This window comes from Phlebotomus papatasi, chromosome 3, assembly GCF_024763615.1.
Source record: "Phlebotomus papatasi isolate M1 chromosome 3, Ppap_2.1, whole genome shotgun sequence".
NCBI classification, from domain to species: domain Eukaryota; kingdom Metazoa; phylum Arthropoda; class Insecta; order Diptera; family Psychodidae; genus Phlebotomus; species Phlebotomus papatasi.
This window is the reverse complement of record NC_077224.1, coordinates 90,325,805-90,341,748: the sequence shown is the minus strand read 5'-3', so window position 1 is coordinate 90,341,748 and position 15,944 is coordinate 90,325,805. Positions and strand designations below refer to the sequence as shown.

General features: G+C 33.4%; 1 protein-coding gene across 1 annotated transcript in view; it reads left to right on the top strand.

The window, feature by feature from the left end:
- The window catches only part of LOC129806806 (uncharacterized), a 58,250-nt gene that overhangs the window by 14,705 nt on the left and 27,601 nt on the right, over positions 1 to 15,944 (top strand). The window contains exons 5-10 of the mRNA XM_055855580.1: positions 1,726 to 2,116; positions 8,219 to 8,289; positions 8,877 to 9,861; positions 12,501 to 12,601; positions 12,673 to 12,885; positions 14,039 to 14,240. Coding sequence (XP_055711555.1) covers positions 1,726 to 2,116; positions 8,219 to 8,289; positions 8,877 to 9,861; positions 12,501 to 12,601; positions 12,673 to 12,885; positions 14,039 to 14,240 — 1,963 coding nt within the window. The remainder of the gene's footprint in view (positions 1 to 1,725; positions 2,117 to 8,218; positions 8,290 to 8,876; positions 9,862 to 12,500; positions 12,602 to 12,672; positions 12,886 to 14,038; positions 14,241 to 15,944) is intronic.

The window sequence follows — 15,944 nt, the reverse complement described above, 5'->3', positions numbered from 1 at the left end:
ATTTCTTTCTTTAAAGCTGTTATTTAATTTTTTAACCCTTTAAGGACGATTGGAACACATAGATGTCCCGCATTCACATTATTCGAAGGCAGAAAATTCACATTATTCGAAGGCACGAACGTTCGAACTCCTAATAAATATTTAAGGTCAAAAGTAACGAAATTTTAAATTCTCATATTGAATTGATTTTAATTATCTTTCACTTCCATTTTTTAAGCCAAACCCTTTTGAGAATAGGTACTATAATATTCATACTTAATATTCATCAGTAGAATAAAAATTATCATTCATTGGTATTGCCAGAAAGAATATTTAAATTTTTGGGCTATTTTTGTACCTGTCGTTCATAGAGGTACAAAATACACCGAATCAGACTCTGTTGGATTTTCTAACGTTAGATGTAAGATTTTTCATCGATTATGTTTATCAGTTTCAGTTTTAGAGTTGATTTTCGGTCTCGTTCTTAAAGAGTTAATTGGCTGTATATTATTTTGAATAAATCGACCACTCAGAATATAAATCGAACAACTCGATTTTTTACAAAAATCGTTTTATTCACTTTTTGAGCCTCTACCTTCCCTGTGAATATTATATTTGAAAGATAATTATTTTCAAAGTTATAGAGATTTTAAATGAGAAGAATTCTATAGTCTGCATGTAAAATCTCCACTTCAAATCGCTCTCTTGTAAAATTTTCCTACTGCGAGTTGTTCGTTTTCTTATTGTGAACGGTCGAAATGAACAATTTTTTATTACAGTAAAAGTACCATGTAAGATCAATTCACAAATTTTCACGGACTGATTTTGTTTCAACGCCTTCTACGTTTTCTTGTAAATTATTTTTCTAACACTTTTTTCTCAATGGTCTTTCCCTATTGACGAACTTTGGGAGCTGGTTGTTCACTATGACCAAAATTAAGCTAAAATGCACTCATTATTGTGGGCATTGTATTATATATTCTATTATTATTGGTCCCTTTAGGCCGTCCTGATGTGAAATGCGTTTCAAATTCGGAAGTTTATTAACTTCACTAAACAGAGATGACGTTTTAAAGTCGCCTAGGTCTTGATAGGTCCCGGTCAAAATCCCGAATGCCAAAATCCAGAATTAGCCAAAATCACGAAAGCCGAAATCTCGAATTCTTAAAAGTGTCATAGCTACTCCCTCGATTGCACCCGCGATTGCTGGAGGCAAATGGAAATTTTCTGTGTCTTGGGAAATTTTTCTAGACATTATCATCCTCCATATACTTTCATCCCTTTCAGGATTTTGAATATTCGGGATTTTGGCTTTGGGATTTTTTCGTTCGGGATTTTGGCTTTTGGGATTTTAGCTTTCGGGATTTGGGCGTTCGGGATTTTGGCTGCCTCCGGTCTTGATATATTATAATAAGTAATATTTATATCATTTATTTATTTGTTTATTTATTTATTTATTTATTTTGTGAGATAAAGCGATAGAGCCATAATTTTAATTAAAAATGTCATCCAAGATTTCAATAAAAGAGTGGTGGCCTGTGGGTGTCAAGGGGTGGTCATTTATCAAATATTATTTGTAGTTCATAAATTACATACTTAATACTTCTATTATATATAAATAAAATTTTTTTGAAATCAATGTATATTATGGCTTTTATTTAATATCTAAAAAAAACCGCCGAATTTGAAACACCCTTTATAAGCTAATAAAGTATTTCTTTTTATAAATTGTTTGTTATTTTCCAGTAATTCTAGAGTGTACATCGTCAGTACGTGATTTTTTTGTGGAATCCTTCGTTAATGGAAGGTCAAGTGGGAAGTTTATCGATTCGTCGGATCGTGGTAAATCAAATTCAGGAGGGTATCGCTGGGAACAGTTACCATTTGGAGCAATGTCTATGTCTTCCTTGAGACGTGAAAATCAAGAAGATGGATCGTTTGTAGCACCATTGCAAAATTCTTGGCATCGGCATTTTCATAAGGAATTCCGTACAATACGGAATTCAGATGATAAACATGCAGTCAACTGCCCTGGAAATACGTGGTCACAAAGCGTTGTACATGGTGATGAGAGATTTTCGACGAAATGGAGTGAAAATGGGGCAAATAATGATTCTGCTAGTCAAGTTTTATTTCGGTAAGTGACTCGTGCAAAATATGTTTAATGTTATGTAGTAAAGATTTAATTTACAGCAAATATTGAAAATATTTAAATGTGGCATATTGTAAAAAAAAAGTCCCAGAAATTTTAAGGCCGCTGAGATTCATTGCAGGTAACTTGGGGTTCTTGCAACTCGGAAGATGTAGAAATTCAATTGTGAGTTGAATTTTGGAATAAACTAATCGTGTCTAAAAAACTGATTTGATGTTAGGATTTGATGAAATTGGTTCTACAAGATTTTTTGTTCCGAAGGTTCAGCTCACAATCTAATTTACACGTTTACCGAGTTGGAAGTAATGCGTGTGCACTGTGCACGCTGAAACCCCCCATTGAATAATGGCTCTCAAAAATGAACCACAGCATATAAAACAAAACCAAAAATATTTTCGGAAAGATAATTTTATTGGGATTTTTCTGGGATTTTGGCTTTTTTAGACCAATGGTTTCTCGTCGAATTCTCGTACCTTCTTCTTAATTCTCTATATTAAGGAGTTGACAAACCTATCTCCACGGTAATGGATGGCTTTCTTCCACTTCCTCTCAAAATCCGGCAAGTTTTCGGCTATTTGACCCTTCTTCCTGAGATTTGTCGTCAAAATTCCCCAGTATTTTTCTATCTTTCGGAGTGTAGGTTAAACATCTTCCCCATAGCCTTGGAATCCTTTAAAAAGTTGATCGTTGAGCTTCCGCGACCTTATTTTAGCATTTTGACGGTATTTGTCGGTCCGATGGAGAGCGGCCATGTATGTTATCAAACCATTCCTACTCTTGATTTTATGGACCAAGCTCCAATGTATTCCCATCTTTTTGCCAACATCTCACACGGAAAGATTGAGTTGCTTTTCGAAAAGCTCAAGCACATTCTTTTCCATCCCTTTGTTCTGAATCCCATGCTTTTGGTCACTTTCTCATAGCTTCTTAGCAACAGTCTTAAGTTCCTTGAACAGAATTATAATCTTTCGGACAGTAGAGCGGAACACTTCCCGGTCAATTTCGCAATTTCAGCATAACTCGCATTTGGATTTTTGTGATTATTGTCAACTTTTAATCTTTGCATTCTCTCCATCTTCTTGTAATTGTTCAGTTAAAAATCAATATTTTTTAACAAGAATCTCACCAAAAGAGAGCTAATTAAATTCTCTTGAAATGACGCCGACGAAAAAAACAAAATCCAAAGCCTACTGATTTTACGTCAAGCTTTGGAGAAATCGTTTCATACACATGCTTTACTTTGAGTTGTAAACATTTTGAGTTGCAATTGCTAACAATTCGACGTTGTTTTCTATAAATTTTTATAACTCTCGCAAATTTTTATAGGCTGATCACAGGAGGTTAAATAACGAAGATCAATAAAATACAAAAAAAAGTAATCGAACTATTTTACAAAAGTCATTGCTAATATAATCCGGTCGAGTTATTATTATTTATTGCTTAACTCAGAAGAAACTGATTGGTGAGTTATAAACGTCTCGACTTGTGTTCCACTATACTATAATTTCATCGAAGGTGAATATAAAAAAAATGAAATATTCGACATCGGAATCTCAAAAATAGCTTATTGATTTTTGCACACCTTAGCTACTGTCGTAAGAAATTGTGTCCTTTAACGAGTTATACCCTTTCATAATACATTCCATTAAATGATTAAATAATTCCCGGTGATCAATTTTCAAAAAGATTTATTTTTGAACAGCCTACTGCTGCTATCCTGTGTTAGGAGTTAGAGAATGTGTAGAATAAACATTTTTTACTCAGAAAGTATTCAGCGAGAGTTTCGTATTTTGTAATTTTGATTAGTTTGTTTCTTAACATAATGTTGGTCACCAAAAATTATGAGCATTTGATACATCATAGGTTAAATTTTTCATTGACGTGGCCCGCTTTTGTGCAAGACATGTTTAATTTTAAGCATCAACACCAATAATAATAATAATTGGTTAATCAATCCCAAATACTGTTTTGTGTGCCAAACAATTTAGATTTTATTAACAAGGGATATGTGTTACCTGGTGTTAACTATAAAATTGGTAAATTATTAATTATTGTCATCACAAAATGTATGTTACAATAACTATCATTGCATATATTGTCATACATATATAGGGGAAACTGGGGTACCACCAAACACGGGGTAGCACCAAACACTGCAATTTCTTAATAAAATATTCGACTTCAGAGAACAAGACTTATAGAAATTTTTAGGCATTATAAGGATGCTTGTGCACTGAAGAAATGGCTGAGATAGTCCAAATAGTTTATAAATAAAAATTAGTGTTTGAAGCTACCCCGTGTTTGGTGGTGCCCCAGTTTCCCCTATACATATAATATATCGTCTGAACAAACCGAAAAATGTTGAAGCAGAAAGTATTGCAAATATTCTTGATACATTTTCTCACAGATAATTTCAAAAATATTACAAGTGGTAAAATTGGCGTATTCGTGATAAAGCACAATGTCTGTGACCATTTGGAAAATTACTGGCCGAATTAAGAAAAAAAATATTCCTTCGAATTCAAAAAATTATACACAAATCTTGCCAGATTTCTTACTCCTTGCATTATAACAAATTGCATGTTCAGCTTTTCACGATTTATTGCTTAACACTTTTAATGGAAAACAAATATTTGTGCATGTTTGCTTGTCTCATTTTTTCTACACTATTACACCTACTACAGGTTTCATCTGTTCACACTTGTGCGTGGAAAAATCAATCCAGCATTTATTATGTGAGGTTTTTAACAAACTCACCTATAATCCTAATAAAATCGCATATCTCTCGATTGTACCTGAACTTTGCTAAAATGTCTTTCACTACTTCTTGATTACGAATATATAGGGGACAAAAAATCCGCCGGGGCGTTCTTTGGACCCTAAATTACTCAAACTAAGAGGAATATCGACTTGTGGTTTTCTAAACAACAGAAAGCAACAGAAAATTAAAATTGATCAGCAAAAAACGGTTAAAACTTTCTTATTTTGTGCATTTAAGATTTAACTGCTGAATGGTTAAAGATATTGACTTGGAGTCTTCGGACGACCCACATAAGCCAACTCGAAGATTATTAATACGACCCTCATTTCCACCCTCCCCCCTCGTCATCTTCCAAAAAAAACCCTTATGACGAGTTTTCTTGTAATCACAAAAAATATTATGTTGGGGGTGAAGGGGAGGAGTAGAGAAGAAATGAGGATCATATTAATAATCCTCAGGTTGGCTTATTAGCGGGTCATCTGAAAACTTCAAGTCGATATCTGTAATCATTTAGCGCCCATATTAAAGAACATGAATAAAATGAGAAAGAGTCGTTTTATTGCTCTTTTTGTGAAGCTTATAAATATAGTTATGGCATAACGAAAAGAATTATTAATATCTTATTTTATACACTAAAAATTTAAAAGAAATTATATTTAATAACTTTAATTGCATCAGAATTTTCAATAATTAAGTAACTGGAGCAAAACGAAATCTTTAAGACATCCTTATCGTGGGTGGAGTTCAATTTTACCACATGAAAATCCTAATTTTAAAAGTGCCCCACTTCCCCCTAAGATATTAACTAATAATAAAAACATTCCGTAAAATCATTACTTAAGGGGAACTGGGGCACCTTTGAAATTGTGATGTTTCGCCTATTTTTAAATAAAATTGAGCCTTATCATGATATAATTCAGCTGCACTAACAGATTGAGAAGCTAAATTATATCACCATACGGCTCAATTTTAATTAAAAATAGATGAAAAACCCCAATTTCAAAGGTGCCCCATCTTCAAAGGTGCCTCACTTCCCCCTAATTTCCAATTTTTGCCCAAACATACGATTTTTTTAGCCAAAAGGTATAGAATTTATGGACTAATTAAATGAAATATTGTATTATCGTGTTCAATTTATCAATGATCTAATACAAACAAAAAATAATATACTTTTCTGTCAAAATTTCACATTTTATTTTATTTTTTTGGACTCCAGTAGAGTCAAAGAATTCAATAAAGTCAACAGGGCTGGAAATAATTAGTTGACTCTATAGAGGGCCCACTGTATATCCAAATGGACCGGACTCTATCTCTATTCTAAACTGATTTCAATGATCCCCACTGAGACTATTTAAAATAGAAAATCACCAGTGATAAGCCCAGATAAGCTTATGGTAGCTGAGATTCTTTAGAGGCGGCCTCGACATGCGTGCAACTCGGGGTGCTTGCAACTCTGAATGCGTGATATTTCGATTGTGAGTTGAATTTTGGGGGTAAAGAATTGCGTCGAGCCAATTTAATCCATTTCGACCGACAAGAACAGTTTACTCGACGCGATTCTTTACCCCCAAAATTCAACTCACATTCAAATTTTCACACATTTCGAATTGCAAGCACCTCGATTTGCTCGCATTTCGAGGTCGCCTGTAAAGAATCTCAGCTACCATAAGCTTATCTGGACTTATCACTGGTTTTAGAATCATCACTTTTAAAATACTAAAAAGTGGTTCGGTTAAACCTCTTTAGATCAGAAATTTAAAACCACACCAATTTGGAAAGTTAAAATTGTATTTGGTCAGTAAATAAAACAGAAACCATGAAAATCTCAGAAGCAGATAAGTTCATTCATTCATTTTCAACTGCTTATCCCTATTGGGGTAGCGGGCCCATGACATCCAAATTAGCAGCCCATGCTTGTCGATCCTCCGGCACTTCAGGAAGATGTTCGGGTTCGATCTCAAGGCGCTCCCACGCAAGATCCTGAATTTTATTCAGCCACCTTATCCTAGGTCTGCCCCGAGATCGAGGTCTCCTCACAATAGCTTGCATAGTTTTTCTGGGGAATCTTTTTCTATCCATGCGCTGAACATGTCCATACCATCGAAGTTGTGATCTCTCAACCCTAAGAAGCAACTCCTCGACTCTTGGTTCCTCACGAACGGCCGCATTCCTCACTCGATCTCGACGAGTGATTCCCTTAACATCCCGAAGGTACCTCATCTCGGCAGCTTGTACTCGCGATCTTACCCTTTCGGTCATTACCCAAATCTCATGACCATAGGTGAGAATAGGAATAAACACAGCTTTGAAAACCGATAACTTAGCCGAACGGCTAAGCTCGGCCTTCCTCACCACGCTTCCGCCAAGTTCTTTCATTACTGCAGAAGCTTGACCGATTCGCGACGATAGTTCGGTGTGAAACCTACCATCACTCGTAAATAACACCCCGAGATACTTGAACTTCTCCACCTGTGGCAATACTTTTCCATCTACATGTATGGTGCATTTCACAGGCTGTCGAGAAATCACCATTACCTCCGACTTTTTGTCGATAATCTTCATACCTGTTTCGGAACAAACATTTACAAATCGGTCAAGTGCGCGCTGAAGCTTTTCTTTGGAAGATCCAAAAAGAAAAAAATCATCTGCGAAGAGGAGATGGCTCACCCTGAAATCCCCAATACGAATCGCATTCCGCCCCCGACTGCGTTCCATAATCTTGTCCATGTATATTATGAAGCAGATAAGTATGAATGCAAATAACAATAAGTTTCCTTTACTTTGTATGAATTGACATATTAAAAAGACATATTACGGTTTATATTAAGCATTTAAATAGCAAGAGAGAAGACTTTAAAAATAGAGCGTACAACCTATTTGACGGCCGAACCCAACTAGTCTAATCCTTCATATTCCTATGACACGCCCAATCCCCTATCCCTAGGTGGGTGCTGAAGGCTGCTGGGATGTGGCTCTTACACTTATAAACATATGTCACCACGGTCAATTTCGCTGTATGGAAGTTGAAAGATGTGAGTGATACCTTCAGTTCCCCATTTTCCCTTTAGAACTTATAATATTATAAGCCTATCAATATAATAATATTAATTTTTATTCAAAATGAAAAAAAATTGTTTAGATTGAATTCAAAATCATACTAACTAGTTTGTGAGAGGCAAAAATTCATTAAGGACTTAAATAGTTCAAGATTTATCAACAGTCAGTTTTATTAAATTTACTTATTCTTTAACTCATGATTACTTATTTATCATTATTAAATTAAAATTTACACAACATAATTGGGATTTATCTGTGTTTAATTACAGAGTTTCATATAGAACTGACGTGTCCCATGAAGCAGTGTTTGAAATGGAAATTTCACTAAAATTGCTTGAAGGTATGAAATTGTCTGTATATGTATGTTATTTGAATGAATTAACCCTCTATCAAGTAAAACCGTCTCAAGTTGGTTACCTCAAAAATCACATTTACTGCGATTACATAGTATTTATTAATTTATTTACAATTGCTTCAGTGCATTAATTCAGTTTTATTAACATTTCTTCTGAAGGTAGGGTAGGGTTAGTACTTTTGGCCACCTTTAACCTTTTATGGCCTCGTAAGGGTTGAAATTTTTGTCAAACTAAAATGGATTGTTGTATAAAAATACTTTAAAGCAATATCTATGTATTTATATACATATCTAAGATACTTTTCGAGAATTTTGGTGAATCTAATTGAAAACTATATATTTTCTCAAATTATGCTTGCTTCAATACTTTTCGTTACTAGCCAAAAAATCCTTACATGTCGAAGAAGGTTGACTCTACCCTAATGAGAATAAATTCAGTAAACGTAAATTTAAATGCTGTAGGTGTGTTTTCGATGCGTGGTAACCGTTAGAGGGTTAAGTATCACACTAATTATTAAATGCACTGCATATGTATATAAAGGTGTTATATTAATAAATTTAAATCTCTTTAGATTGTAAACTCTACCTGAGACACTTGAGTGGATCCTTTGAATCCTCATCAATGCCAATCCAACAGCTAGATTGCTATGTGTTCTTTCCATCTCAGTTACCCGAAATTTTCACGTCAGGATCAACAAATTCCTATTCAGGGCTTTTGGTTTTTCTCACGAGACTTAATGTTCAGTGTAGCGAAGGCGGTTTTGTGGAGTTTAGTGGACATGGGAAGTTGTGTGGTAAACTCGAGGAATTAGCACATAACGAGAGAAGTTACTACTTTACTGATCATATAGACACTTCGATGCGCATAGTGAATCATCCATATTTCACATTGGACTATAAAAATGTTGATTATTGCTATAATGTAACTCTAAGTCAACTCAATCAAACATTTTTTCTCCAACCCACCGGCTCTCTCGAATGCTACTTCAAAATTCACCTGCCTTTTGGCTACAGGATAAGTCTATTACTAACAACAAATGCTCACAATCTTAATGAGTCAATAAAGCGTGAATTTGTAGATTTAGGCAGTCAAAGTAAACCACAGACCACGAGTGATACTAGTACCATTTGCAATGACAATTTCGATGGACTACAGGTGCAGATCCATGATAAAAATTCAGATAGAAGATGGAAATACTGCTACAGTGAGTTTATTGCCAGTCGCAAGATCACATTGATCTCCAGTGATAATTCACTCGTGGTGGCTGTACGGAAGCACACCACGAATATTCTAAAGGCATCACCTAAATCCCTTATGAATGGTGATACAAATCAACCGTCCCTCCAAATTGAGTATAGTGCTCAAAGTATTGAATCAATTGTTTCACAATGTGCCTTCGGTTGGATAGCATGTCAGCAATTTTGCATAAGTGCCATCGAGGGAATGCCTCTCTCATGGGCTGAAGCTGAGGCTGAGTGTGTTCGACGTGGGGGACATTTGGCCTCAATTAAGTCCGAGCAAGAACAGCGAATTGTGGATAAACTTCTAATTAAAAGGTTAGTTTATATGTAGAGGGTCTGTAGTGTAATTGGTAAGAGCGTTCTGCTCTTGGGCGGTGTGATCCCTGACTGAACTGTCACAGTTGTGAATTCGAAGCGTGTGAAAGGGCATATTTCTCATATACATTGTAGACCGAATAAAAATTTGTGAACTTATTAATAATATACAACAAAATGGCAAAACAGCCCAGTACATTAAAATAAATAAATAATAATGACATAAGTTTATATTAAATTATAATCTAGAGTTGTTGGTGTATAATAAGTACCGAGTTGATAAAAATCTTCTTCCACGTTTTACGGTTAATATTCTAGAGAAAAAAAGTTAGATCTTTTGTGAATAACATCTTATTTATAAATATAACTTTAAAAAATTATAAAAGGATGTAACTTTAGTTAATCTAAGTTCAATATCCTCTATTACTAACAACAGGAATGGAAAAGCGTCCCATGCTTTGCAAAATGTTCAAATTCTTGAGCTGCTATATCTCAAAAGTACTTTCGCATCATATACTATTTGTATTTACTGATTTACAACCGTTTTAAGGCAGTTTATAAGTCACTCAAAAATTGCCCCCAAAAATAGCTTAGGAGAAATTCAATAGATTTTCGTATAACTTATCGATTTGTTATATATAATTTATAATCAGTTCAATTCTAGTTTTAAACCAAAAATCAGTTTAGACTTTTTACTGTTTAGAAATTATAATACTTGATTAACGTACCCAAACATGACCCTATTCGGTTGAGAAAGAGACTCTCTGGAGCTTTTTTGAAGTTCGACCTACAAAAACCGTTATTATAAGATAAAGCATGATATACGGGAAGGGTACAGGGGTGATGAGAGGCATTTTAATGGTTCTTAGATCGGCTTGTGGGGGTTAATGTTGTAAGTCCCTATCTGTAACCATTTGGCCTATGGATCTGGTAAGGTAACAGCCAGTCGGACAGACAAGCACACGGGCAAACAGCGTGACATCAGTTCTGAGTGAGACATTATCTGAAACGTGAAGTGTTGAGAAAGTGGTTCCCGCGTGTTAAAAGATAAAAAATTGGGAAGGGGGATTGAAAATATTTTATTTATTTATTTATATTTATTATTCATTCGCAAAAATTCCGAAGTCCGAAAAATCGTCAGTTCGCGAAAATACATGAAAAACTTCGCGGTGCGCTAAAATTTACGAAAACTGCGAACAAAATGAACCTAAAAGAAGCGAAAAAGCATAATAGGATTTCGAGATAATTTAGACAAACCCAAAAACCGATGTTGAAATTGAACTTTCTTCATATTTTATTTCATTCAAATCGCAATATCTCGAGAACTATTGCTTTTTGTCCAAGGTGTTTTTTTAGTTGGTCTACGAAATTAGCTCTAAAAAGTGATGGTGAAAGGAACGAAATTAGTTAAATAGATTCCGATACAAAATGAAAAAAATCGTCAATTTATTAAAAAAAATTAATTATACTATAAATTAACTAAAACTGAAAAAAAGATCTAGAAAATGAACCTAAAAGGAGCGAAAAAGCATAATAGAACTTCGAACAGAAAAACCGTGTTTTTACACATTTTTCAAGATATCTCAAGAACCGCTAACTTCTGACAAATTCGGCTGCTCATTTTCGACATCAGGGATGGTCCAAATATATACCATGAAAATATGAAGCCGATCGGAGATGGTAGCCAAACTTGGTGATAATAGTAGATGTGATTATGAAAGAATCACACCTAAAATGGCAATAGTATCATGCATACATTTGATCTAGTAAAAAAAAATAAATCAGTAATTAATCCAATTAATCGCTTATAAACCGATAATTAATATTTACTTTGCATTGTCGCAATCCTTTTTATTTTTTATTTTTATCAAATCGGCTGTGAACATAATATTTTGAAACTCAGGAATTGAATTTACTTTATGTACTGAATATACATGAAAAATTTAGTTAACTAAATAACATAAAACTGTTTTTGAAAAGATGCGGTCGAATAGTTGGGGATAGCGACTTAAGGCCTTAGTCTAACCTCTCCATCCATAAGTTAACCCAAACTATAACACATAATATAAATTGCCATCAAAACCATGTTTTTGAGATTGCTCAAAAATGCATCGCGCAATTTTCTTTTTCATTTTTGGATAGTTTTTAGAGGTTGTATAGGCGAATACTTCATGTAAATACGAAAATATTATTAACAATGTTAATTAATGTACAGGAACTGCACAAAAATTGTGTATAAATGTTAATTGAACATAGTGAGGCGTATTCAAATTGCTGTATTGTTATTTCAAACAACAAACTTTCAATTTATGGAATTTCCTTACAGAAATCTTACCTATAGGATGGATTCATCATTTATGGATGTTATACACTTATGAACAGTTTGCAAAATTCCTAAATTTTTACCTAATACTGATTTCGAAAAATCACTAAATTATTAATCACATAATAAATTGATAATTTTGTGAAATTTTGAAATCATCTTGAATTGAAATAAGAATTTAAGATTCTTGCAAGCTGTCCATAAATGCATAACGTCCATAAATGATGACTCCATTCTATATTACACAAAATATATCTCTCACAGTCAACATCTAACGTAATAAATAATAAAATAAGATACGTTGTTTTATGTATAGTCCTGGATACAAGGATCACATGGCGTATTGGATTGGAGCCTCTGATAAGGACTTTGAGGGGGATTTCCGTTGGAGCGATGGACTCCCATTTTCATATACAAGTAAATAGAAAATAAAAAGAAAATTACATGATAAATTGCAACAATATTTATGGTGTTTTCTGTTTATTTAGATTGGTTCCCTGGTTGGCCAAAATACAAAGAGTACAATCGTCAGCCAAACGATGATGGATTGAGTAGCCAAGATTGTGTGGAGATGCGTCGATTATTTCGCTTACCACCTGGAAATCAGCCCAGTCAGGCACCTTTGACGGCATCATTCATGTGGAATGATCGAGACTGCAAAACAGATAATTATTTTATTTGCGAACGTCCGATGATTGACGGTAAAATTAAATATCATTAATGAGGATTGTATTTTAATTACTGTGGCATCGTTTGCTTTTGTCGTCTTAACACTGCACTTTTTGCCTCTTATATAATATTGGTGTAATGGGTGTAATTATGTATTATGGCCTCTACACACTAGAGAAATTTATGTCCATATTGAAGAGTTTTTCCTACATGAGCGTAGGGTATTTGCTTCCATATGGACATAAATTTCTCCAGTGTGTAGAAGCCATTATACACACCTAGTATCAAAAAATGATGAATTTTTTTTGTTAAAACTTCACAGATAGTAAAATAAAACATAATAGCATAATAATATTTTATGGAAAACTCTAATTCGTAATTATGACTTTTTACCTTATAGGTTGAATCGCAAGATAATTTTATTAATTTTGATGAGAAATAATACAAAGCTATGTTTTCATAAATATTGATATTTTTAAAGTCACAAGTTGAAACATTCCACAATGTCTGAATACCTTGTTATCTTTTTCTAAAATAATTACATAGAATATTTATCATTCATTTTAAATTAATTTGATTTTATGGACAATTTGGGTAAGTGTACCAAATACCGGACAGTTTGCAATTTCGACCACTTTTGGTTCCTGAAATTTCAATGAATTTTTGGTTTTAGATTATACAATGCATAAAAATGACAAAATATGTTGCTTACAGGAAGGAGATGACGTGAAAAAGACTTTGAAAAAATTCCGGAAGGACAAAGAATTTTAAGAATGAAGGTGGCTGAAATAGGCCATCAAAGCTATTTTTACATTTTTATTCATTTTAAAATGCATTAAGAATGATTTTAGATAAAATAAAGACGATAAACTGTCTCCAAAGTTTCAAGGAACACTCCTTATAAAGAAGTAACAAAAAAAGTATTACATGTATTAGAAATACTACATTTCAAACTTGAGACTGGCGCTTGCATGCAACTATGCCGATATTTGGCACAATTACCCTTTATATTATTTTTAAATTCAAAAAGATCTCTTATTACTTCTGATTTTTAGTACTTTAAATATCAGTTTTTAGATTATTAACTGTTTTAAAATTTATAATTTGAAAATGACAAAAAGGACCAGTGATCATAAAGTGCAAATCCACTTTATAAAATACTACAATTCAAACTCAAATTTTCAGACCCTGTTATGGATACTCAATGGAGAAATGACTGCAACAAATCCCTTCAACTAAACAGTGAACATCCAAAAATTAATGTCTGGAGTCCGGGATTTCCTAATCCGTATCCAGACAATGTAAACTGTTTCACATTAATCACAGCGCCACCTACATATAGGATTATAATTGATTTTGAGGAGTTGGTTCTTGAGGATGAGCCACAGTGAGTATTTTATATTTAATCTCAACATAATGTGTACACACTTTCTTATGCAGACATATTTCAACAATTATTACAATACAAAATCAATAAAAATTATACTGTCGAATTCACAGAAATATTCCTCTACTTCTCTATCTCAATTATCATGTATTATAGTAGGAAAAATCTTTGCTTTTTTTAACCTTAAAAATTTTGTAATACTTTTAATTGACTTTCGAGATTACTTTTAAATGCAGCTTTGGATATTATAAATTGCTTATATCGGTTATATCTCATTTTTCAGAAAAAGGAGACAGAAGAGTTCTTCTGGAGCGCTATATAGTCATTTTTTGAATATGTACATATTTTAAAAGATTTTCTTTGTCCATATGCTCATATAAATATACGAAAATAGTAGCCTCTGCTATATTACTTTAATAATTATTTATAATATATATTAGCTTTTCAAAGGAATATCACATTGAACTCGTATACACTTTGTAGGGGTAGAAGGAATATTATCATTTTAATTCTACCACATGTTCACGTTTCTTCTTCAAACATGGATGAATAATCTGATGGGCTATACTCCTATTAATATTTATGTAATTACACATTATTATACCTGGATATCCATTTAGTTAAGGTAAAATAATCTTTACCTATAATTAGAACAAGATTGAAATCATTTGAATGATTTTTATAAACAAGTTGAACTAACATATGAACTGATAATTTTAATTGTATTATTTCTATTCCATTTTAACCCTTTAAGGAGGATGGGAGCATAGGTGACCAAAAAATGAAATTTTTCCTATGGCTATCTAAAATTGTATATAGCTTTCTAAAAGCACAAGAAATGATTTTTTTCTGACCTCCAATTTTTGACCCTCATCCTTAAAGAGTTAAAAGCCCAGATAAGATTATGTTTGCTGAGATTTTTTACAGGGGACATTGGAGTGCTTTCAAATACAAACTCGGGTTGCCTGCAACTCAAAATGCTTGAAAATTCGATTGTGAGTTAAATTTTGGGGGTAAAGAATCGCGTCGAGCTAATGATATCGATTTCGATTTCCAAGAACCGTGCTCGACTCGATTTTTTACCCTCAAAATTCAATTCACAATCAAATTTTCAAGCATTTTGAATGCAATTCGAACACTTTTAACGTCAGAAAAATTCCTGGTGACCTACTAGAATCCAGGATACTTGCATTATAGAGCGAGTACACTACCACATGACCCATATACTAAAATTTCGCTTCATAAACATCGAAAATACAGTCCGGTCATGACATTTTGGAATATCGCATAGGTCAGGCAATATCGAGGGAAGAATAATATCCATCGTTGAAAAGGTCTTAACTTCAGCTACACATACAAAAATTTAAAGAAAAAGCACCGTCTATTTTTCGAAATATTCTACATCAAATCTTTTTGATTTTAATAACTCCCAAACTAAGAGAGATATGGACTTGCGTGTGCTTCGGTAGCGTAAAAATTATTCATTTTTCTCAAAAGCACCACTGTGCAAGTTGATCAAATTATAGAATGTAGTAGTTTAGGCAGTGGAGTTTACAAAAAATTGCAGAGGTGTGCTGTGATTACAACAGAACCGTGGATATCTTGGGTAAAATTTTACGACATTTAAAATGTCATTTCCGGTTCCCTGTGGCCGAATTTTATCAGTAAGAGCGCAACTGAAAGCTCCTACAAAACATTATAATT